This window comes from Syngnathus leptorhynchus, chromosome 9 (assembly GCF_054491065.1).
Source record: "Syngnathus leptorhynchus isolate UIUO chromosome 9, UIUO_Slep, whole genome shotgun sequence".
NCBI classification, from domain to species: Eukaryota; Metazoa; Chordata; class Actinopteri; order Syngnathiformes; family Syngnathidae; genus Syngnathus; species Syngnathus leptorhynchus.
The window spans coordinates 9,839,776-9,864,548 of NC_141203.1; the positions used below are offsets into that span (position 1 = coordinate 9,839,776).

General features: G+C 40.0%; 1 protein-coding gene across 3 annotated transcripts in view; it reads right to left on the reverse strand.

The window, feature by feature from the left end:
- Window positions 1-1,294: 1,294 nt before the first annotated feature.
- The window catches only part of epha3 (eph receptor A3), a 111,517-nt gene continuing 88,038 nt past the window's right edge, over window positions 1,295-24,773 (reverse strand). For 2 of the 3 annotated variants that reach the window (XM_085919961.1, XM_085919959.1), the window contains 12 exons: window positions 24,160-24,284; window positions 20,498-20,660; window positions 20,242-20,347; window positions 19,901-19,965; window positions 18,928-19,053; window positions 16,976-17,161; window positions 14,699-14,760; window positions 12,584-12,793; window positions 10,963-11,112; window positions 10,648-10,841; window positions 7,256-7,411; window positions 1,295-3,808 (listed from right to left, as the gene is read on the reverse strand). In XM_085919961.1, coding sequence (XP_085776087.1) covers window positions 3,703-3,808; window positions 7,256-7,411; window positions 10,648-10,841; window positions 10,963-11,112; window positions 12,584-12,793; window positions 14,699-14,760; window positions 16,976-17,161; window positions 18,928-19,053; window positions 19,901-19,965; window positions 20,242-20,347; window positions 20,498-20,660; window positions 24,160-24,284 — 1,649 coding nt within the window. In that variant the 3' untranslated portion in view covers window positions 1,295-3,702. Of the gene's footprint in view, window positions 3,809-5,192; window positions 5,315-7,255; window positions 7,412-10,647; window positions 10,842-10,962; window positions 11,113-12,583; window positions 12,794-14,698; window positions 14,761-16,975; window positions 17,162-18,927; window positions 19,054-19,900; window positions 19,966-20,241; window positions 20,348-20,497; window positions 20,661-24,159; window positions 24,285-24,773 lie in introns of all 3 variants that reach the window. The other variant, XM_085919960.1, reaches the window with a different exon arrangement.

Consider the following 24,773-nt stretch of genomic DNA (forward strand, 5'->3'; position numbering starts at 1 on the left):
GCCAAGTACGATCTTCCTAAAAACTTTCTCCGGATTCTAAAGAATGCTCATCGTAAAGTGAAGCGGCTGTGTACTTGTGAACTTCCTCCTGACTTTGACATATATGAGTGATACCAGCATAATTTGCATCTTGGGATATTTTCCCAGAAATGTTTGCCCATATCCAAGTGACGCAACCTTGGTTTAAGCTACCAGACAAGAAAATCATCTGAATATTTAGTTTGGTCTTGCTTTGGGCATACCATGTATTGAAAAGTTCTTGGGCCACGCCTGATGACGTTTCACGGTATCACAAGAACGTAGGAACGTAACGTATATTCAATTAAAATGACAAATAATTTATAACCTGTCGAGCAGAAATGTGTGTGCAGCTGCAGAAAGAATGCATTACAAGCGAGTGCTGCCAGGTTATATGATGAATGGCACTGGTTGACCTTCGCCTGTGATGCTGCAACATTGTTCATAAAGTTCTCCAGACTGTGACACAAGTTACACTGAGCACACCTGCACTTACTTTTCCTCAATTTTCTTCCTGCCTCTCCCACTTCCACCTTGGATCTGTGTTGGGGTTTTTTTTTACGCCAGGGAGTCTTTATAGATAAAAACAGGATGAAATTGGTGGTCATGCCAGGCACAGTGTATTCATTGTTTTTTTTTTTATATAGGGGAGCACAGCATCCTGTTTTCACTCTGCACATCTGCCGAGAAACATCTGGATAGTCAACCTTACAATGCAGAGCGGAGCAACCGTTACTCTTTCGCCTCTCGTCCCTTGAGTGGTCATAAAAAAGAAAAAAAAGAACACACATCATTTTGATTAACATATTTCAACGTAGAAGAGTTGACAGGAGACAAAAGGGTTTGATTTCTCGTGATTGTCTTATTGTTCATGACAGCGGGATTGTTGGGATTAGGGAGAGATGCTCATTTGGGAGGTCGGAAGCAAGTAATGAAAAGTCAGAGGACCATTGTTTGATATCAAGTGCATGACAGATTCTGGACTAATGATTCTGGACATAACAATCTTGTTAATTGGGGCAGTCATGGGAAATAATATTCGCCTAACCTCAAATCCTTCATCTGTACTAATTTAATGTATTCATTTTCTTGCCGCATAATCTAATGCTCATCTTGTGGTATAGGTATGGTATTTTGCAGACTGAAAGGTGCACTGGGGTAACTCCAGGGGTGGGCACTACAAGCAATGTTATGGATTATATAATTATTTATATTATCAACACTGATGTTTTCTGTCTAATTAATTTTGTTATCTTTGTGTGGGAAAGCAAAAAAACACAGAACCAGGTCTATCATCATTAATCTTTTGGAAAATATTTTGAGAATATTTATTATAAAAATATAAATGTTTCCACTACAAATCCTTTTACATTAGTTGACAAGGCCATCTATGTTTGAACACGTAAACTCGCACACAAACACACGGGTCAGTCTTGAGACAGAAAAAGAAGGGTTCTGGATATGGGGTGCATAACAGTATTGCTCTCTCAGATGTCCCAGGTTGATAAAATAAGTAAAAAAAAAAAAAAAAAAAAAAAAAACACAGGTAACACAGACACATAATTTACTGTAATCTTAAAAACAAAACAAAAACACTGTGCTGTGTAATGTTAACAAATAAATAATTATGTAATCACAATTGCGTTTTTATTGTAGAAAATAAAAACAGGCTGACAAATATAATTCAAAACAAGGTAAAGTATAATACAGAGGTGTATTGTCTTTTTTTTAATTGTTGCACAATTTGTAATCTTTTTATACATAGAAAAATTTGTACAAATAAGGATGGCATGTACATATTGCAGGAGGCGTCGGGCTAGTCGCTATATGGTTACGATGGTTTACACTATGTACATGTTAATCAGATCACATAGCAGCAACAGCGGCATCCACAGGTAGAACACTGGCTATACTGATCCCACGAACAGAGCTGGGTTTTTTTTTCCCAAAGCAATGACATTTCTGTCCATTGGGTAAATTTAATCTCCAGCCAAGCCATTAAAATTCCCACGTAAAGGAAAGTGCTCACACATTGTGTCTTAAGTGCATTTAGAGTGCACACTTGTAAGTTGAATGTTTCTCATCCAAAAGTATAGAGTAGTAGCAGTTTATAATACTGATCATGTGACCAGAATCTATATAGATGTACCTCTATACCATGGAGCATCCAAGCGTAAAGGTGCATTCAGGGAATCCCTTTCTGGACATACTGTATGTATTTGGATTTCAGTTTTAAGAAATACTTAACATTGTGTATATGGTAGTGGTGCTAAAGCCTTTTCACTTCAACTAAAACAGGAGCATGGTGATCCCAACATCTATCAAACCCAACAATGAGGTACTCAACGTTTTGCATGATCTCTATCAGCAGCTCAAGAGAAAAGCTGTATTCCATTGGCTTCGGTGAAACATAATACTGTTTATCTACTTTTTGTAAAATCTAATCGGACCATTTTAATAAAAACTGTCAGGACAGAGGAGATTTCATCAGATCATTATGCGATGAGGCCGTACAAGACTTGAAATTGCGTCATATTCTTAAGTTGGCTAACTCAGAAATGTTTTGAAAAGATTTTCAGCATTATTGGTGTATGCCCAGCTTTATTGAATAAAGAATATGAGCTGCTAGATCAAACTTTTTTTTTTTCTTCCCAGGAAAATAAACTCAAGTACCTGGAGTTCAACACCTCCATTGCACAATAAGATTATCTGAAGGAGAGGTGTGGAATAAAAACACAGCTTCATCTTATACATCTCATTTTCAACTTCACAATTTCTCGCTCTCATCTCTTACTGTGTACTCTCAATTTCCTGCTTCGGTTCGCTCTGTTCACTTCATCTGTTTCCGCTTGTTACAGCAAATATAGATCAAATAATGTGTGTATCCTGAGATTTCACACTAAAGGTTTGCCGAACGCCACTATAACGTTACAATATCTGCTTGTATCACATTTAACTTCCATTTGTTCATATAAAGAGTGTGAAGTGTGTTATTGCTTACCTTCAAAGCTTACTGTGAGTGAATCATGGTCATGGTTTTCCTATGCAAGCTGATTATCATCATTATTGCTATCATGTGACAACCGAACGTGAACAGTCCGAACTAATTGAGTTAATGCGTAGGTAGCTGCAAAAGAATCTCAAGACTTCATCAGTCCAGGAAGGGTCCACACTGGATCAGCTGCTGCTGCTGTCTTCCTTTGAGTATCATACGGGGCAGTTAAGCCATGTCACAGTCGTGCTCTGCGCTGGTTGCCGACAAGGTCTAGTGGGAGGAGCCACCGAGCATCCAAGCGAGCAGTATATGGAGGGAAACATTGTCCGCCTTGACCGCTACGGAGAGCAGCAGCTTTGGCGGTTATTCGCCTTTGCATCCTGGTCCAGTCGTCTCTCTCCTTGAACCAGTTCTGTCCGACTGTGTTAGTTCTCATTTGATTCTTTAAAACCCAACCCTGCTGCTTTATGTGTCTGTAAGGCATCTCAACGTGAGCGTGGAACAACGAAGGGTTCAATAGTCAACCAGTTAACTGGTTTGCTATTCTGGGCTCTTCCCATTTCTCTGCCAAGACTTTTTTTTCCTATCAGTCATCTGCCATCATCACGATGTATACACAGTGTGTATAAGCAAGCAATTAGCTCCGACAATCTGCGGACGTGGTGATTTTCCTCTGTTGGCCTCATCTTTTAAACAGGCACTGGACCGTTCTTGGTGTGAGATTCAAGGGCTTTGAGGCTGCTCACGATCTTCTTCTGTGGTCCTGCAATTGTCACTCCAACCTTTTTCAAATCCCTAGTGAGACGGAAATACGAGAGAAAGGAAAGAAACAGGGAGAGCCAGAGAAAAGGACGGAAGGGGGAGGTCATATAACAGACAGTGACGGGGCGGGACATGACAGAGGGAAAGATAGGGAGAAAAAGAGATAGAAAGTGTGCATTAGTGATGAAGGATGTGACATCCTTGTGACATTTAATGACATGCTCCCAGCGCGGCTCCCTTCACTTTCCCATGCAGCTGCCATTCACACCGGACTGCATTTCCCAGAAGGCCAGTGAGCTGCCACTGCTTTGAATGAGGATATGCCTCCACTCTCCATCGCTAATAATCAACAATATAGGCCTGTGGCGATACACTGACAGTTGCAGTTACGACCTGTCAGTGAAAGAAACAATCACATGCAATGCACTGCTTTCCTGCACTGAATTGAATTGGATTTGATTTAACAGGCAACAAGGGAGATGGGGAAAGGAGCAACACTGGTACATGAATTCTAATTAAACATGCAATTAAAGACATTACTTGTTAAGAGCTACCGCTTCACTTCAACCTTACCACCAACTGAAATACAATGTCATCCGTGGATTCAGAAAGTCATTCAAGGAATTTGAGAACTCACAAGACTGGTGAGTACATTTAAATACAATATAAGTAGAAGCAGATAATTTGCAGTCAAAGTGATGGTATCACATATGTTGTTCTTTTTTGTAGTTGGTTAAATGTAATGAAAAATAGTTTGTTATGGAAGCAGGACATTGGTTTTGCAAAGCAGCAGACTTTAAGAAAGACATTGGTTCAATCCGTGCTTTAACACAAAAGGACAGGTTTTATGTAATGGATGTTTCAGGTTTGCAGTAAAAAAACAAACAATACAAATAAAGGAGTTGCAGGAACAAGCAGCATTAGTTGACAAAAAGGAGATCATGGCTTAGTTTCCATCCACACAATAGAAATGCAATTTATCTTCTTTACAAGCTTTGCAATTAAAATATGTATACTTGGTATTTTAAGTCAGTTGACGGGAAACATTTTTGCTCGTAGTGCTTTTTCAATTATTTAAATTTGCGACTGTCCAAAAAAACATGCATGTCCAAGCTCTTACTGAATGATTTGGTTTTTGAACAGGTATCTGGTTCATGAAGAATATTTGAAGCTTCATTATCCACCACTGGAAAAACAAATGTTGCCACTCTTTTGCATCACGGTGATCTGCTGGTAATGTGTTTTCTTAGAGCGGACATACATGTTTTTTACTGGAAACAAAGTATAGCTACACATTGTGGGATGGAAACACAGCCATCAAGTTATGACAAAGTATCCCCTGAAATCCCAGACGTGAAGGCCAATCACGATCACGTTCTGCTCCTGAGAAGGGCCTTGGCTGTGCTGCACCACCCACCATCCAGAGTCCGAGGAATCGAAAGGAGAGGAACTGCGTGTTAGAGAGTGGTGATCCCCATGGATGGCTCCCATTCTGGGCAAGTTGCTGGTGTGACGTGGACCTCTGTCAGAATCACTCTACTGAGACACAGCCATGCCGGGTAATGTTAACAAATAAAATCCCATTTCCTGCTTGGTATTTTGTCATACTGTTTTCCCCAAAAGGTAACTTAACACATTTACATTTGCATGTAAAAATAAAACAAACAGATGTAACATTGTCAAAATGCAATATAATATCATTTAACAGAAAAAGAGCTCATCTGTTGCCCTGGGTTTGTGTTGTCATTTTTTTTCCTTTAAATCCAAGACCTCTTGAATGAGCTCATGAGCCACATGTTACCTTTCCCCCCCACCTCATCTTAATTAACCAGGTCTGTTTGTTATTTTCTCATCAGTATAGCCAAAAGCACTGAAGTCAAAAACAGGCAGCATTGCCAAAACAAAACGATGATTTTCTATACAGTATGTATAAACCTGAAGGGTTGGATTACACCACAGCCCGAGATAGTTATCTCTCTCTTAAAAAAATACCTGTCAAAAGTTTCTTTCCGCAGTGTTTATGCAGACATTCTCACGACCCCGGTTTAATACCTCTGCAGGGTATTTTGTATTTGGAATAATTAAACGTGACAAAAGCACGGTGTGTATGGACTGCTCTCTATTAACCCGATTGCACCATACAGATATGAAAGTTGAAATTCACATGAGAGGGTCAGTTTTTAGATAAAGGGGGAGAGAAGACCATCCTCGAGCAGTACAAATTTCATGACATGCTCTCAAGTGGATGCTTGATAAGAGCTTTGATTATTCCCTGTCCTTGGAGGGTTTCAAGGCTTTTCCAGATTTCCAGAAGAGCACAATGCATGTGTGACAGGAAACTTAGAGACAAGACCAGTGTCAAAATGTACACAGTTATTTTCCCACAGAATTGTCCCACAAGCGAGCTACTAGCTTTTTAATATTTGTCATACATTTTGTATGCTTTTTAGTCTGAAAAAATAAAACAAAATAAAACCACCAATCCACCAAACTGGACTTAAATTAAACCAACCGACGAGTCAGCACATTGCAGCCAAGTACTATTACTGTTCGTAGGAGGTCAGAGCACTGCCAACACTTGTGCTGACTATCAAGGACTAGATTAAGTCTGTACGAATCAATAGAGCAATCTATATAGAGCAATGCATAGTCCCAGTCAAGGCTGCTAGTCGTGGAGTGGCGCCGGTGGTGGTGTTGGCCTTGGTTGCTATAGCCTCATCTGTCAGAGGATTAATACTGAAATGATCCAATTTAGCATCTAGCCACAGGGGGGAAAAAAAGTGTAGGGCAATGGGATTTCTATCGTGCAAGATTAGTCTTGTGTGGTGTGTTTTGTCATCCGTGGGTTTGCAGAGTAAGCTTTTTGTTGACTGAGAATAACTTTTCATTGATTATTGATAGAAAAGGCATGACAAATATCAAGATGAGAAATGGACAGCATATATTGTATTTGGTAGAATATCTATCTAAAACATCTGCTCTTGTTTGGTTTTCCACATAACGTTTGGACAATATTGCTTGATTTGCAAAATTCTTGGAGAACAATCTGACGCCCATGCCTGCATTTTCTCTTGCAAAGGCCTCCCTTGCTGCTCTTTTCACATGTCAAATTTAGCCTCTCATTCCATCCATGAATAGTTTTGCTTTTTTTCCAATCCCCCTTTGGCCGAGCTCACAATTCGCCTCCATTTCAATTTCTGTTTCTCTCTTTATCACTTCTTTTCACACCCTCTCCTTCCACGTTCATAGTCATACTAGTGACATTGAAAGCATTGTGAAATGCCTGTCATGATGGGTTACCATGAGACTTTTAGTAATAGCTCCATTGCTTTTTTTATCTTCTGATAAACAAGAGAGAAGGATTGTGAGTTCTTCATCAAAGGGCTCTAAATTCCCAGTAACGCTTGCCTGGCAATTTGGGCCCTTTTTAAATGCTGTTGACATGAATAGGCAGAGTGGCCTAGTGTGTTTGTGTCTTACTCTGTGGAAGTTTTGGCCAGGGTATCGCAGGAGCTGTAGCTGACCCCAGAGAAGGCCTCATTGCAGGGCAAGGTCCTCATTCCATCCATCCAGTCACCCATCGTCCCCACTGAGGGAACCTCTGAACTACTTCGATCCAGTAACAAGTTGGCCGGCCTATAAGGGAGAGTGGAAGCAAAAAAAGCAGATGGGAAAATGTACTTGAGGAACTTTATATGCACAAATAAATTAATACAACAGATGTGCTTTTATATTTTTTAATCCAGCATGCTGATGAAGAGAAGACAGGGACTTTATGGATAGGAGGGGAGGGGTGCATCAAAGAAACATGAATGATTCTCTTTTTCACGGACCATCGCCGATAAAGTTGGCAGACCTCCAAGTACATATTGGTGCTTTTAACATTAATAATGATTATAAATAGAATGGCACTAAGTAGGGTACAGACCCCTGCCAAAGCAAAAATCTTTACTTGGATCAGCATCAAATTCTACATGAACAAAAATGACAAGCTCACGGAAATGTCTTTTATTTTCGTTTGTATTAAGAATAATGGAATCGTTACCAAGGATTTTTGGGGGATTCATTTCTGCATCCAATACAAAACGAATACCGCATGGGTATTTTCTTTGCCAAGGCACACAAAGTTTCACAAAGTTTTGTGAAAAGCAGTTAAGCACTTGGCTTAGTAGCCTCACCCCGATTATCATCTAACAACCAGTGTGTGTGTGTGTGGGGGGGGGGGGGGGGGGTAAACTGTGTTTCCTGACAAAATGGTAAATAAGCATGATAATAACTGAAGTGGAACACTGGGAGCACCTAAGATCCTGTGCAAATTGAAATAACAATACACACTGTATAAATAAAGGCAAACGGGGACGTTGAACTTAGAGGACGGGGAAATGACAACTCAAACAGAGAATGGAAAAGAGGAAAATGTGTCCAAGGCTATGAGTGGGTGGCACATTGACAGAATCTTTTCCTGCTAGATCAGAGGCATGTCAAAATAGCGAATGGCCCACAGGAGCAACTCGGGAAGACTGATTTTTGAAAAAAAAGAGTCACTTTATACTAAAAAGCATAGGTTCAAATATTACCCTGGTTCAAAACTATGTAAAATATTTAAATTTCTGCCTTGACGTGTTTGTTTTAAAGGCGTATTGATCATCTCTGTGCAGTTACAGTTTTATTCGTTATCCTCTGATCCATTTTCCCCATCTGCTTTCTCCTTGACTTTCCTTCGAGATATAAACTGCAAACGACCTTGTTTTCCTTGCCTTATCATTCCTTTTGTTTACTCTGTTGTTGCATTGTCGGCAGCATCTCACAGAAACCCAAGGCAAGATCTTTATAGTGAAGAAACAAGGAGATCGGAGCAAAGAGAATTTTAAAGCCTCTTGCAGTCTTCAACCACCATGAGAGTAAAGAAAACAGACGACAGAAGTACGATTGATTGTCAAACAATAAACATGATGTCCCTTCATTTCTCTTCCATTCTGTTTGTCATTCTTTTGACCTCCAGATAACCATCTCCGTGTAACTTGTTTTTAGTGATCTTAAGGGAGGAGAGTAGGCAAGGAGAAGAAGTTGTGCAGACACGTGAGAGCAGGGCAGCGGGAGCGCCATTCATCTCTGGCTGTGCGACTGGGACAATTCCCATGGAGTCCCTCCGAGTAGAGAGAGGGATACAAAGAGCCAGCGTTGGCCCTGTAAATTGAATTTCTGATCTGACTCTGTTGGATATGATGGATGTGGTGCAGTGTTAATCAGTACCACTCAGGTGGTCTGAGGGAAGCTATTAACCTGAAATACTTCAGGTGTGACATTTTGATTTTATTTCACCAACGCGTCCAAGATTGTTACTCAAGATATGTGATATATATTATGAGCCCTAATTGGAATGGATTCAAATGGTCTTTGTACTTAGAAAATATTGATTTATTTAATGATGGGACTTTATTTAATGATGACCATAAATTGGCCAAATTTTGCATATGTTGCTTTTCATAAGATGTAGAGCAATTGCCATTTAATAAGTTATTTAGACTTTCCTGTTCTCCGATATTGTCAGCATTACTATTTAATTTGAATCATTTTCAACCATTATGTAAGAAACATCGATAAAAACAGTAAAACAAATGTAACCAGATTTTTTCATTCACAATTTGGCATGTCTTATATACAATTCCAAAATACAAGTGTAACAAAACAGCATCTTGAAAGGGAACACCGATTGACAAAGTCGTTTGTTTGGCAAATTAATGAACCTCATTTGTAGAGCACAAACATGCATTATTCAGTGACGCCTTTCCGGAATCTTTTACTTTAGTGCCACTGTACAGCCGGCATGATAGACAGTGCCCTCCGGCCCTGTTTGGACTGTTGTTGGCCTATAATTAGTCTCTGACAGCCAACCTTGACCCACTGACCCCAGAACCTCTCCATGCAGAGACAGTAAACTATGACTGGGTCCCACCCCTGAACCCTCCAGATGCTATCCTCTGGTCCCAGGCTCTTGCCTGGGTGTGGGGAAGAGGGGGTGCTCCATTAGCCAGCTAGGACAGCTCTGTGACAAACGAGGTGTGCAGAGTTGAGTGCAGCTGCTCCCACTGCGCAACTGCCGCCACATACACATGCGCACACACATGCACACACAAACTTCCCATAAATCAGTACGCTAGACTGTGTCGGCCAGCCGGTGCTCACCCAGTGTTAAAAGCCAATCAGGAAAATTACATGCAAACTCCAAGGGACCTATTTTCACTTTCTTAAGAAATCATTAGTCAATGTTATGAGCTTTGACGTCTCCATAATAGTGCATGCGGCTGCTGCAGACCCTGTTGCCTGTCTTGCTTGCTGCCTAAACTGACAGTTGTACAAGTACTGCCCTCCTCCATCATGGCTTTCCAGGACAGAATGGTGGACCCATGTAAGGAAGTATGCAAAAAAAAAAGCAATCAATTCTTTTCCTAGCTAGAAATAGAGAATGCCATAATATCAAGTAAATAGAGCAAAGAGACAAGACGAAATTATTGAAATACCACAAGGAGTCGCATTTCTGGAGATACATTGGATATAGGAGAAAGGATTTTTAAAGGCCCATAATAATGTAAAAACGAAGCTTCAAATTTGCTTCATGAACCAGTTGTCTTATTTGACTCATCCAGGTGTGACTTTTCTTTTCTCGCCAAAAGCAAACTGACCTGACATATCTCAAAGCAACAGTGCCATCTAAAGGAGTAAAAAATACAACTGATTCAAGAAGCAAATCTGAAGCTTCATTTGTCCCTTCTTTAACAGTGCCTCCAAAATATTTAAGGGTGTGAAATTATAAAAATGGACATACAATAAAAAAGCACACAATAGTTTCCAACTCCTGAGTATATCCTTACCTTGATGTCGTGTTGGCTATAATTTTCAAACTACCGGGGTTGCGTATGAGTTTGTCCAGTATGCTGACTATCTGTTCAAACTTGGGTCTGTTGTTCCTTTCTTTCTGCCAGCAGTCTAGCATCAGCTGATAAAGTGTAGCAGGGCAGTCCATGGGCGGGGGGAGGCGGTAACCCTCATCTACAGCCTTTATGACCTTGATATAGGAAAGAAAATAAAAGTATTGATTAAAGCTTGACATTGGCGCAGTGGATATTTGTTGCCAGTTAAATGTTGTTGTGCTAACGGCACCTATTATAGGCCGTTTGTGCACTCACGTCTTGATTGGACATCTCCCAATAAGGCCGTTCCCCATACGACATTACTTCCCAGAGCACGATGCCGTAACTCCAAGCATCGCTTGATGATGTAAACTTCCTGTAAGCAATTGCTTCTGGAGCTGTCCACCGGATCGGGATCTTACCTCCCTGAAAGACCAATAGTAAGAGGAAAAGGAAAAAAAACACAGAGGTTTGTCAGTTGAGTTTTTGCCTTGGAAATATAAAAGTGCACTCAATTTAAAATGGGAAACTATTACAACGAAGTTCATGAGGACGTTACAGCTGAATTGTGTTTGGATGGATTGGGTGTATCTCGTTTATACAAAATGTTGTGCTTGGCCTTGAAGCATCCTACAGGAACTGAAAGTTGGCCCAGTCAAAATTGGATTGAAGGGTACTGCAGCTCTTCCACATGAGACTCATTTGACTAAACATGCATGGACTTTGCACAGTTAAGACAAAAGGCCCTTTTCCAAAAATTTCCCCAAAACATGGTTTGTCCAAATGTCTTGATAAGATCATTACAAAGGTTCGGGAGGCCCAAGCCACCACTGGTAAAACCAGCATGGGTCCCAAGAAACTGCCGAGTCACATGTGTTCATTTTTAAAAGACCATTATAGATTGATTGGATTTCCCACACTGGCAAGTTTTCATTCCAAAAACAAATGAAATATTTTCCAAAAATAACATATCTTTCAAAACTAATCCAAAATGTCCTGCAACATTTCTTATTGTAGCATCTGCTTCATTTGTCATTCTCGCTGAGAAACAGGACAAATGAGAGACAAGGAGCTGAGGGAGGCACGCTGATGGCAGCCAAAACTAACAAAAGTCATCGGCCAAGACTATTCAGTTCATGCGTGGTGGTGTGCAGGCACACACACTCCTTTACGACAACACACACTCTCACAGCTCCAAAGAAACACTCTGAGCTGTATATGACAGGGGGGAAAAAAAAAAAAAAATTACACACACGTGTGCATTATAATATTTGATGTACGACTTTGAGGTGAAGACAGAATTGCAACATAAATAGACTACTCTGTGACAATCTGCTACTCTTGTTCAAAATACATGATAAATTACCCCAAAATTTCAAAATACAGACTACGACATAGTTTGCCTAATAAATCAGGAAAGATAAAATTCCTTTGGGAATCATTGCCAGTTACTGTAACATTGGTCTGTTTATCATTCCACATTTCATTTTGTATTTTGAGGAGGAAGGCAAATGACACCTTGGCTGTTTATTTGACAAGCAATCATTGGTCAGCAAATTGCCGCATGCTTAAAGGGGCTGCTTGTATAGTCTAGACCATATTATCCCTGTGATGAAAATGACCACACACAGGCTGCAAAATAACACAGCTGTAAGCCTGCCTTGCAGCATGCCAGGCCGGCTGGTACTGTCAGTAATGCCCGTCAAATATTGGCAGAAAAAAAATTCCACTTCCAGTATAAATATTAACAAACCACTGACTTTCGCCGCTTAACATTTTACTTCATATTATTTAAATAGGAAAATACAGTCTTAATGTAGTTGCTATTCCTCGAAAGTTTTTTTTTTTTGCATTTTTTATTTAATCACAGCATTGTCAGATTTGTTTTTGAGCTCACCCTTGTGGTGTAAGCAGCCTCGGGGTCATCTTCCAGGACCCTTGACAAGCCAAAGTCTGACACTTTACACACCAGGTTGCTGTTGACTAAGATGTTTCGTGCTGCAAGGTCTCGGTGAACATAGCCCATGTCAGACAGATACTTCATGCCTGAAGCGATGCCACGCAGCATGCCAACCAACTGAATTCCAGTGAACTGAGCGTCATGCTTCTGGAAAAGAAGAAAGACAGTTAATGTTATATTTTGAATTTGTTCCTACCGGGGACTGCAACTTTGGCCTTTGCAGAGTATTTGCATAAATTAGAATGTCACAAAAATGAGAACAGCATTGTAATTAACCTTTCAGGAATCACCTTTGATATTTTGTTAGACATCTAAAGTCAAAGGTGAGATCTTGGAAGTCCCACCAAACAGAAATTGGAGGGGGTTTGAATATATTTACTAGTTGTTGTTTTTTTTTTTACTCCATTTGGACAGTTAAATGGTTCCGTAGCAAAGAGAAGACTTTTAAAGTTTGTATGTCTGGAGAGAATATTGATTCCTGAGGTCAGAGGTCATGTTTGCTTAGCTCTGTTCTGTGTTTGAATGGGCGGAGGCCTCTTGGGTTTTTCCACTCTTAACTCATCTAACCATCCTTTAATGAACCTTTCATTGTGCACAGAGTCACAGCCAAGTTTGAACAAAAATCATTCAACAAACAGGAATTTAGAAGTCCAATGTCTTTGTATTGTCAGAAAAGATTCAGGTGGTAATTTATCCCAATCCCCAATAGATAAATTGATTGAGTGTGCCAAGACATTTATTAGTCTCCACAAAGGGGGTCTAGCACAGTAAAGTAGCACAATAAATAGACTTTCATTGGTTTGTCATGGCAGCCAGGGAAAAGTGTGTAAAGGGTTTTATGAGCAGTTTTATACTTCTCTGTCATTTGCTACTGATAGATGAATAAAAATGCTGCATGTAAAGCAGTTTGTGAGTCCTTTTTAACCTATGAGTGACTAAAGTCAGATTATGACTATGGAAAGTTGGCGTCCCTGTTACCACATCATTTTCAAGACGAGAATAAAATGAGTCATTTGTGTTGTTTTAGTTTGTTTATGAACCCGACTTGACCATCTCGTTCCGACAGCGACGGTTAGTGGCCGGACCACCTGGAATTGTCACTTCAAAGCCTTCTGGAATCAGACATATGCTATAATGCATAAGCTATGAGTTGGTGCGTGTTTGCGTGTGCGCATATGACACATCTACAGAGATGAAGTGCAGGCCTCGGGCAATATGCCAGCAAACAGCTACTCCTCCAGGATGAACTATGATGCAGTGCAGACGTGGTAAAGGGCTAAAACATGAGTCTGCAAGCTTTGATGTCAGTGTTATGACTTGGCTCTCATGCTTTGACTAATTTCAGTGAGGCGGGTCACTCCTTTTTAAGGAGCACAGACATGGTAAAAATAAAAATAAGAAGTCCCTGCCTGTATGATGAATGTGTGTGTGAAATGGATGCGGAATCTACAGAGAACTGAATCTGAAGTAGAATTGAGGAAACTCATTGACAATAATGCTGTGAGACTCGCAAAGGTTTGAACTGAAAAAAATCTTTTTACGTCACTGGATGGGACAAGTCTTAAGAGAGCAAGCAATATTTTGTCTTGTTTTTAGTACAGTCAGAAAGGGTATTTCCAGTATTTCTGGACAGGGTATAATAATGTCAGAGTCACAATTTGTGCACGCTTACTGAATTAGAAAAAGGTAGCTGACTAATGAGCCGTGCCGTAAGCAAAGTCACCGCTGTCTGGACAAGCTGTGATTGCAATGTGGTTTTTGTTGTCACGCTTTGCAATGACACCATGACTGCATTTTTTTTTTTCATTGCACCTTTTGACATTGACTAAAAAAGGCATCACGTACTCTGACTCATAGTTTGAATCGACAGATGTAAAGTCCGATCGCATAACCTTGTTTAGTTTGTTTTTCTTTTTTAAAGGTCTCTTGTGAGGGATACTTTGAGCTGAAAATGAGCCAATGCAAATAAATAGTAGCAGTAAACAAGAATATTTCAGCAAATATTTGACAATAGATGGTGAATAATTTCAATATCATTTTATGCATACTCACCCTTAAAAAGCTGTCCAGTGAACCATTCTCCATATACTCGGTGACAATCATGACAGGCTTACCTGCAAAGATATTCATGACTTTTATTCATCATCTACATTCTGTGCAGCTAAAATAAGACGTAAATTGCAGTTAGATAAGTTTTCACTTCTCAAAACTTTTAGTGGCTCCAGAAGGTCAGCAATCAAGAGTAACGTTTTTGTTTCAAACTAAAGCCAGAATGAGGTTTATTATATACAAGGGGTGTGTGTGTGTGTGTGGGGGGGGGGGGGGGGCTTTATGCATCTTTTAAAGCAGCCATTGTTAAATCAACAGGCTTGGCGTCAAGACTTGTTGTGTGCCCCAGATGGCTTTGTTGTCACTGTTTCACTCTTGACTTGCCACCAGCCATATGCTCCATCTCCATTTTACCCTGATGAATTTGCCCCCTCCCTCCCTTTCACATTGTATGTGAACTGTCCTCACATCTGGGTCGGTTGTGGCACCAGTGATGGAAGTGCGTTTTAAATGTAACAAATCGATCAGGACCCATGAAAGAAATAACATTCCCATCGCAGTGATGATTGATCACTTTAATTAAATCAAAGCAGGCTGCAACCGAATTGATGAATAGATCAATTACTGTTTGAGCAGTCTTTCAACCTAAACGATATAAACCACATAGTTTCAATTTTACAATGTGCTGTGTTCCAATGTACAGTATATTGATTGACATTATCACTTTTTTCATGTCAACAAAGTAGTTAAGACACAAACAGATTTGAAACTGGAAACCACTTTTCCAACTCTAGATTTTAAGAATATATTTATATTCTACGGCGCTTTTATGAAAAATGTTTTGTTTTTGTTTCACTTGATTCATTCAATGATGAACTCAGAACAGTCTAATTTAACATACTTTGTCTCAATAAACTCACAAAGCTTACTTTTACTATCATAGTTTATACATCTGTGCTCAAACTCCTCCGATATGTTGATGGATGCCCGCGTTTATTAGAGGACAATTTTATAGTAACACACTTGAACACACACGCAGGTTTCTCCCTCATGTCTTGAAGCTTCTTCACTTCCATCCTTCTCTTGGCAAGATAAAGGCGCTGCAGCCTCTTTGTTGTGTCGCTCAGCTCATGTGGATGACTGAGTGTGTGTATGAGCATCAAACATGCATGTGTGTGTGTGTCCCTGAACATATGCAGCCTGTGGATCACCCAAAAGCAGCAAGGTAAATGGGGTGTGAAAGTCTCAGGATTAAGAATTAACAGGAGCATCTTAATAAATCACCCGCATCGGGCTGCGAGTGTGTGTGTGTCTGCTGTATGTGTGCCGAGCAAATGAACCTAAAATCGAACCCTGCTCCCGGGCTGCTCCAACTCATATGTTCAGTGGATGCCTACAAATGTTCACTCACTCTATTTCACAATACACACACATGAGCAGGTATGTAACACACACACACACACGCACACACAAACAGTAGAAGAGAGGACCACTCTATTAAGATTACACACATTTTACTGGTTCATAGTGAGTTATGGGGTATGTTTTTATTTTTTTAGATTTAGGCTTGGCATTGACTTTTTCCAGGGGGAAAAATGTACTTTCTACAAAGCATCCAGATGAACTGAATTAAAAAGGGGCATGAAGCAATTTGGACACTGAGATCACACAAGAGAATAAGAGAATTAGACTGAGGGAGATTAAACAAGGGAAAGCAAAAATTGAGGACAATTAAGTGAGGAGAGGCTCTTGGTGTTTTAGTCACTATAGAGCAGTGCTTCTTAACAAGGCTGGTGCCTGAGGGAAAGATAGAGGCCAGGCATGTTTCTCAGCGACAAAGTTCAGACTCATTATTTTGTTTTTTGCACTCATTCCTTTTTAAAGACTCCTTCTGTGCCCTGATGATAGTCCTATAAAGAGACCCAGAGGGGGAGCGTGCAAGAGATATGGATTTATACCCACTAAGGACATAGCTTTGATCAGAGTACATTGATTTGAAGAGATTTACACTGCGGCAACTCGATAACACCGCGGCGATTTTCTCTAAAGTGTCGGCCACTTTAGGGCCATTTGTCAAAGACGTTTTTAGATCAGAATCGGTAAAAAGACTCCAGAGAGAATGGACGTGTCATGGAATGTGGACATAAATCTTAGATCAGATCTTTCCTTGTGTAGTCTTCTTCAGTAAGCATTTAAACGAATAAAATATTTTACTGTGAAAAGGAAATCCAGAAGAGGCCATAATGTGGCTTTGTGTCACGAAGAATTGGTTTTACTCACTGCGTGTCACCACCCCCTCCAGCCTGATGATGTTGGGATGGTCAAACTGTCCCATGATTGATGCTTCAGCAAGAAAATCCCGTCTCTGTTTGTCTGTGTATCCTCCTTTTAGAGTCTTGATAGCCACGCAGATCTCCTTCTTACTGGGTAGTTTCAGACGGCCACTGCACACCTCACCAAACTCACCTAAAGGTCACATATGAGAGTTTTACAAAAACACACCAAATTTTGAACATACATTAGACTTGTAAAAATATTGGTCTCGTCCACACTGAGATCTATGTTTTGAAGTTACTTTGACATATCTTTGGGGCCTTTCATAGGTCACAATTTCATGAACTCCTTCAACAGAAATTTGTCAATTGTCTTTAGTGTTTCATCTAAAAGTGTCAAAGATGCGTTTAAGAAGAAATGTTAGTGAAAGCAATTTATTTGATCACATGCTGTTGCCATGGCGATGCGCTGTTTGCAAAGACCAAAAAAACAAACACCACCCAACATGTTACCATCCCCAAACCTACAAATGCAATTTTGTGCGTGAGCGTTGCTTAAAAATTTCAAAGATGGAAAATGTGACACACTGTATTCGTAGTGATCAAACACTAAACTTCCACGATAAGCGTATTTCTTGATTAAAGCAAACAAAAATGCCTAATGAAGAAAACTTCCCTTCTGTTGACACAGCCTTATTGTCTGTTAGTCCAACTGGATGCAAGGTGACTCCACAGACTCTGATTAGAATTCCTTGCCGGTGAGGGGATATGTGTGTGTTTACTTCATCCCGTGCCAGTGTGTGTGTTTTGCACAATGTACAGTAAGTGGTGCAGGGAGACTGCATGCTTCAAATGCAACCATCAATGCTGCAGCTGGCTACAAGGATTTGGCCCAGCTTTAGACAAGTGGATCAAGAATGCGTACTCGACTATGTATATGCATATGGAGCGCTAGGTGATGTCAGAGCTAAGACATTTGTAGATCTCGCGCTTCCTCCAGTCCACACTATAATTTCCCAGTGTAACCCTGGAACACAGAGCACGGGTCAAAATCTGGACGTGAAGCAACGGGGTCTGGAAGAATTTAGGCCAGAATAATTACAACCTGTCTAAATACCAACATCATCATGCCTGTGCTTTCCTGCTCTGCTTCGTCCAGCAGTGAGCAGACCAGACAGGGTAAAGGAACTCTTTTTGTGGTCACCCCCAGAGAGTGGAGATCTCATTTTAATAAGGCTTGATTAGGGACACTCATTCACTTCCTGTTCTAAGTGGAACTGGGTATCTCACTTTGATGGGAAAGTCCCATCATAGCAAAAAAAAAACCCAAAAAACTGTGTACTGTCTTTTAACACACAATGAAGCAAAGTAATCCAAAATTAAATATCATGAAAGATGAAGTACTGCCATTTATGACAACAAGGCAAAGTGGATGTTTTGTTATTTGGGGAGAACTATTAATCTGTAACGTCATGTAGCTAAATGGCTTATCAAATCTTAAATTATTAACAAGCCAACAATATTTAAAGAAGTGTGGCACCCTAATGAGCCATTCTCATTTGTGATTTATATATTTTTTTAGAAAATGAATACGCAAATAAAATCAGGGAACATTTCACATTTATAAACCTCAAATGAATTGGATCAAATTTAAAATGTTTAAATATTAAGAATGTCACGTCAACTTTATTTATAAAGCCCTTAATCACAGAAATGGGAGTAAGACAGGATGCTTGAAGGAAAAATTAAGAAAAAGGAAAACAGGTTACATGAATCAACAACAACAAACTTGCTGTCATTTATCATTTGTTTTCCTCCATCAAAGCTTTAAAGAAGCTGCGGCATTGAAATGAATTCTCTTTTCTGGCAGCACACTTAACATAACCTGCCACTGCACTTGCATGTGCTCTATTTTTTTATTCTTTTTGAATGAAGTTACAAGGAAGTGTCTATTCTTACCTGCTCCCACCACTTTATCGATGGCTATGCAGGAGGCATCCAGCTCCTTCGCAAACTCATGCACAGCCTGGCTGGGGTCCTCATATGTGTGGGGGTCTACGTAGGTCTTAATACCTGGCAAACGCACTGGAGCAGGAAAGAGCAGGTCTCAAAACATGGTCATTCAACAACTGTCACTTCTTAGATAAATACTCAGGATGTTTAAAAACTAAATCCTTGGAGTGCCGGGGTTTAATCAAATCAAAACGAAATGATCAGTCGCTTCCAACTTTTAAGATGATGTAATCTCCTGTCTCACTGAGTTTCTAACATGACAGGAAACATGAGGAAACTTTGCAGAAGCCAGTTACTAATATCGCTCTAACACATGTTCCAACGGCCGTACAGATGTTTTTAAATCGTGATAAGGATGGCATTTATCCAAATACGAAAATAAAAACTAAGTTGATCAGTCTGTGGAAAATTGCAGCTCAATCCTGACCGGATGGAAACAATATTTTGATACTGTTCATTTTTTGTCAAAAAATGGCATGTTTTTCACATTGCAAAAGGATCAGCATTACCTCAGCACTCAGTAATTACCAGTCAGATGAGATTTTAGTACTTTCATCGGAAGCAGGAAAATATATATTCACCCAAGTTTAGTAGAGCGAGTCAGACATTTGAGTGCCGCTTTGAGACTGATTTTTTTTTTTTTTGATGGTGTGCCGTGAGCTTTTTTTTTTTTTTTTTTAAATACATGTGTTGCCTCAGTAATGGTTGGGAAAAACTGCAATAGAATAAACAAATAAGGTTTAACTAACATTTCCCATCAGACCCTTGTTTATTTAGAAGTGTGAAAATACTGTGAGAAAGAAACATCTATAGGAATGAAACATTCAAGCAATTTATAATGCAACCAGCTAATTGGAGTTCAGTGAACTGTAAAGTGGAGACAGGAAAGATTGAAGAAGAAAAACAGTCCGATACTTACGGTGGCCGTTGCCAAAGTGCAGTCTTTTCTCATCAGGATGTTTGGATTTGCTGTGGCAACAAAACCTGCCAATCCAAATAGAGAAGGTCAGAAGCTGTGCCACGTCTAATAAGGCTTCACTCATTGGTCCAGCTTAGTGTGTGTGTGAGAGGGTGGGGGGGTGCATAAGAGTGCAAAATCCAAGATCTTTCAAAGAGCAAGAGAAAAAAAACTAATCTTTCTAATCTCATCATTATTCATATAGTTTTTGTTTGGTTAGCACGTATAACATTTCCCAAAAATGATCAGGCATACTTTTTTGCAATAAAATGCGAGAAGATTGTGCCAAAATGTTGACAAACCTCCCAATCAAGACGTAGAGCAGCACAGTGAGCAGGATGATGGCCACTGCTGAGGAAATGGCGATTAGCACGACCTGGCTGCTCTCACTGGAGATGGAAAAGGCTGCTGAAAGACACAAAGCAAGTTTTATGTGAGATGTGTGCTCATGCCAGCAAAAAAATACGACACATGCTGGACGAAAAATGGACACGCTGTCTGTTGGAATACTTGGTTTAAAAACTGTATTCTGGAGACCATATTTTAGCTACCACTTACAGTCAGGGCTGGTTTCAAACTGGAAACTGGGGCTGCTGGCTCCGTATCCGGCCGCTGTGCGGGCTCGGATTTGCAGCAGGTAGGCAGTGTTGGGCTTGAGACCATTCAGAGTCACGTTACAACCTCGGGCCCGAAGGATCGTGTAGCTGGTCTCCTGCTCCTCCTATAGCGGACGAGGTAGAAATAAAGAGAGAGAAATGAAATACATAGCCTTGGGTCTAAATATTAATCAAAACAACATGTGCAGCGTGTCATCCGAGAGTGTGGGCCTTCATAAACGCACACACCCAAACAATGCAGACAGTTTGACAGCTTTCCCTTTATCAGATGAATTATGGCCTCTCTGTTTTACGACTTCTCTCCTGCTGATCTACGCTGATAAAGCAATGCAAGAACACTGAGTCTTCACCTTGCGACCAGATGTGGAATCTTGTATGAGATGAAAATCACACTTATATTTGAGTTCTAGGGCGTGACATTTTTCAGATGATACAATTGATTGACAAATACATTAACATGTATATTAAGTTGAGGGGAGAGGCTGTCTTAGTTTAGGTTCGGACTTTCACCTTGATCCACACTGACTTTTTTTTTTAATTATTCAGTTTTATTTGGTCAATTTGTTGCACAAGACAGAAAAGCATTTTTTACCAATAATGTCAGATTTGAAGATACCCTATTTTCCTCCCACCTAGCTGTAGCAGAATACCATTTTTAGGAATACTTACTAACCCATTAGACTAATCCCATATCCCATTCCTCTATCCTTGCCTCCTGCCCCATCTCATCTTGAAACTATTAGAGCAATTCACTACAACTAAATAAATAGCGGAAGATAAAACAAGATCAACCAACCTAAATGGGATTCATTTAACAAGCCACAAAATGACCCTTATGTTTTAAAACTAAGGCAAGCATTAAAGTCCAAATCTTGTCAGGATAGAGTTGAACCCTAATTCTACAGACTGATTTATTTACAGGCCTTCATTGTAAAAGCCACACAGACAGGGCATTTTGAAAGAACTTCACGCCCGGTAATGGGGGTGGATTAGAGTTTTATAGTGCACAAAGCTTTTTAAACTGGTATGTGTGTGAGGAGGTAACTGATACAGCAGGCCTGCATCAGGATAACTCCTCATCGCAACTATAAATCCACTCACGGCTTGTCACCATTCAATGGCCAGGACAGCATGGGATCCCTTTTAAAATCACACACAGGTGTGGTAAGACGACCTGCGTGTGTGTTTGTGCACGTGTGTGTGTGTTTGTGTGTGAGGAAGTAAAGCATAGCAATGGCATACTGTGATTATGGGGTGTCCATGTGCCTCTCAGCAGAGTACCGTAGATCACCACTATTGCCGTAATGCCGCTTTGGCAATCTAAACAAAGCTGAAGAAAATGATTGCCTGTATAAACATACACACGAAAAAAAAAATGCTAAACAGGATTCATTCCATGCAAGACCAAATAAACACAGCAAACTTGTGCATGTGAAGGTCTCGAGATTGCATTGATAACATGTGCAAGAACTGTAGTGTGTGGTCACAACCGCACAAGGACCCACTTTGGTTGAAACAATAATGAAATCACAAAATAAAATAGAACATATTAAATATTTTATATTGAATCCATGTTGTAAAGCCACAAGAATGTAACACAAAGGCAAAGTCATTATTTGTATTCTACTTTAATACAGCTGGAGCTAAAAGACACCATCTAAGCCCAGAATTCATTTAAATTTTACTTCAACAAAGCTTGCATCATATGTTTGTAATTTTCGATGCATCGTGTTAACAGACCAGTAGCTAAAAAATCTGAAAATAAAAAAGAAATGTGCAACAACCATTTGGCCAGATATGAACCCCAGTCACATATGATAAACGGCTTGTTTCAAGGTCCATGCACTCCATACAAGTTACATCTTTGGGATGATTCCATTCATAAATCTAAAAAGCTTTATCTCTGATAAAGTGCATCTGTTTAAACGATACCCAATGAACTATTTCAAGAGCGATCAACCAAAGTAGTAGAAACTATCATTAAACGTGCTGATGTGTAATGACTCTTCATTCCACTGCTGTCTTTGAACATTACGGACAATTGTGTCCTCCAGGCTAAGTGGAAAAGGACATCCAGATTTTGACCAGCTTGAAGCCAAACGTCTTTGATGACAGTGTCTTTGCGCTTGTGGCATTTTGGGTAACGTACACATCTGTGAAAGTACCATTAACGCTGAAAAACACTTCCAGGTTTCCCAGCAACTCACACTGCCACCCTAAAATGCCTTTTTATGGCCTCATGTCTTTCTCACCATCCTTTTTTTTTTTTTTTAAACGTGTGTCTTTGTGCTTATGTCTTCAAAAACTGCGCTCTGATACGGCATTCAGCCTTGGCATGTGATTTCATCTCAACCATTTTTGAGGGAATCCCCCTTCCTGGTGTCCTTGTCCACCCATCTGCATGGAAGAACCCTTTGTCTGAAGTTCAAAATCACTTGTCGCAGTTTCAAGGCTGTCGCGAGTTACTTTGTGCGGCTGTCCTTATACGTCCCCGGATGTGACTAACACGGATTAATGCAAAAGGCCCTGCGGTTTACTTCACTTTAAAACCCACCTTTTCATTTCGGCATCATTTTGTAATGAATTAGCATCTTGTGGTTTAGTGGTGTATGTGAATGAAGAAAAAAAAAAACAGCAGAGTATCAGTCATTAACTTTTCCCCTCGCTGTTTTCCAGCCGTGTATTAGCATCTTAGGTAAGGGTGGCTGAGCAGGGAACGGGAGTTTAGAGAGGAGACTGCTTCTGTCTGCCTACTAATCAAGAGATTAGGGGCCAGCCTTGGCACTGAAGCAAACTGTGATCTGGGGACACGCATGCACTTTCTTCGCTCTCACATGCACAAGCACACACACTCGCTTTCTCACACACACTCAGTGAATTTGTTCGAATGACTAAACCTGTATCAATGGATAATTTCACCATCAAATGTCAGCTATGGAGTCGTATGAGCTGCTGAAAAGCCAGTGTAATTTATTCGGTGCTAATTTCCTCTCACAGGAGGAACGTAAGTCTCCGTTTACTATCTGGCATAAAACTCCATTTAGGAAAAGGGGAGGACAAGATGAAAGGCAGAACATGAAAAAGGTGAGTAAGTAAAAGGGAGTGATATCCCCAAATGCCAAGAAAAACATGATAAAGATGACAAGACGAGGAATGAGAAGTTGATATGAAGGGTTCACTGGTGACAAAAGCAGGTGGGGAAGTTTTGGGCTGATTTTAATTGGATATCCTTGATAACATCGTGCAATTTGCCGAAACACAAGAATCGTTTAAATTTGTATTAATGCCTTATATTAAGATGTAATCGTACTTTACTATAGTTTAACCTTCATGCTGCTGTCTGGGATACCCGGAAATATAATTTTGTAGTTTTATTGCACAGGTGTTTTAAGTGCCTTCTATTTTATCAGGAAGAATAATATATTTATTTTTGATCAAAATCATGAGATGGTACTGTCAATTACAGATTTTTTTAATAGGTGAAAGTAACCAGCAAAATCAGTTTTGAAATTTAGAACAAATTAGAAGTCGGGTCTTAAAGGGATTACATGTTTGACACTAACAAAGCACACGGTCCTAGTGAGGATGTCATCAAGTACCAACCTTTTCATAGTATTTGATCTCGTAGTCGAGAATAATGCCGTTCGGTCTCTCTGGCTCCAGCCAAGACAAGGAAACGCTATTTCGTGATGTCTTCTCCTTTTTGATCACTATTACTGGAGAGGGAGCTGAGTTGGAAAAACACACACAGAAAAATAGAGCACGTAAGACAGAGGTTCAGTGGAAGTTCAATCGCCAGTGTTCCATATAATATAAATATATATATGTTTTCTCATTATTTTTTTTCTTTCCTTATTCTCCATTTCTGCTCAACAATTATACACCTTGGGATGGTCACATGGTCCTACTCTAGTAATTTTCTTTCTACATTCTCATTTCCCTTTTTTTTTTAAACTGCTCTCTAATTGCCAGGCAGCTCCGGGGCTCGCTCTCCATCTAAAGCATTGACTTTTAATTTTATTAGACCACAGGAAAAAACATGTTTGTCTTTGAAATGTTCGAGCTTTGGTTGATTGGTATTGTAAAGCCACAGAGTGTGCCTTTGTGGGCATGGGTGTGTGTTTTTGTCTTCCCGTGCATATGCCCCAGTGTATTTCTGCTGGAGGTTTTTTTCATTTTTTTTCTATAATGAATCCAGATGGGGCGAATCTGTTTCC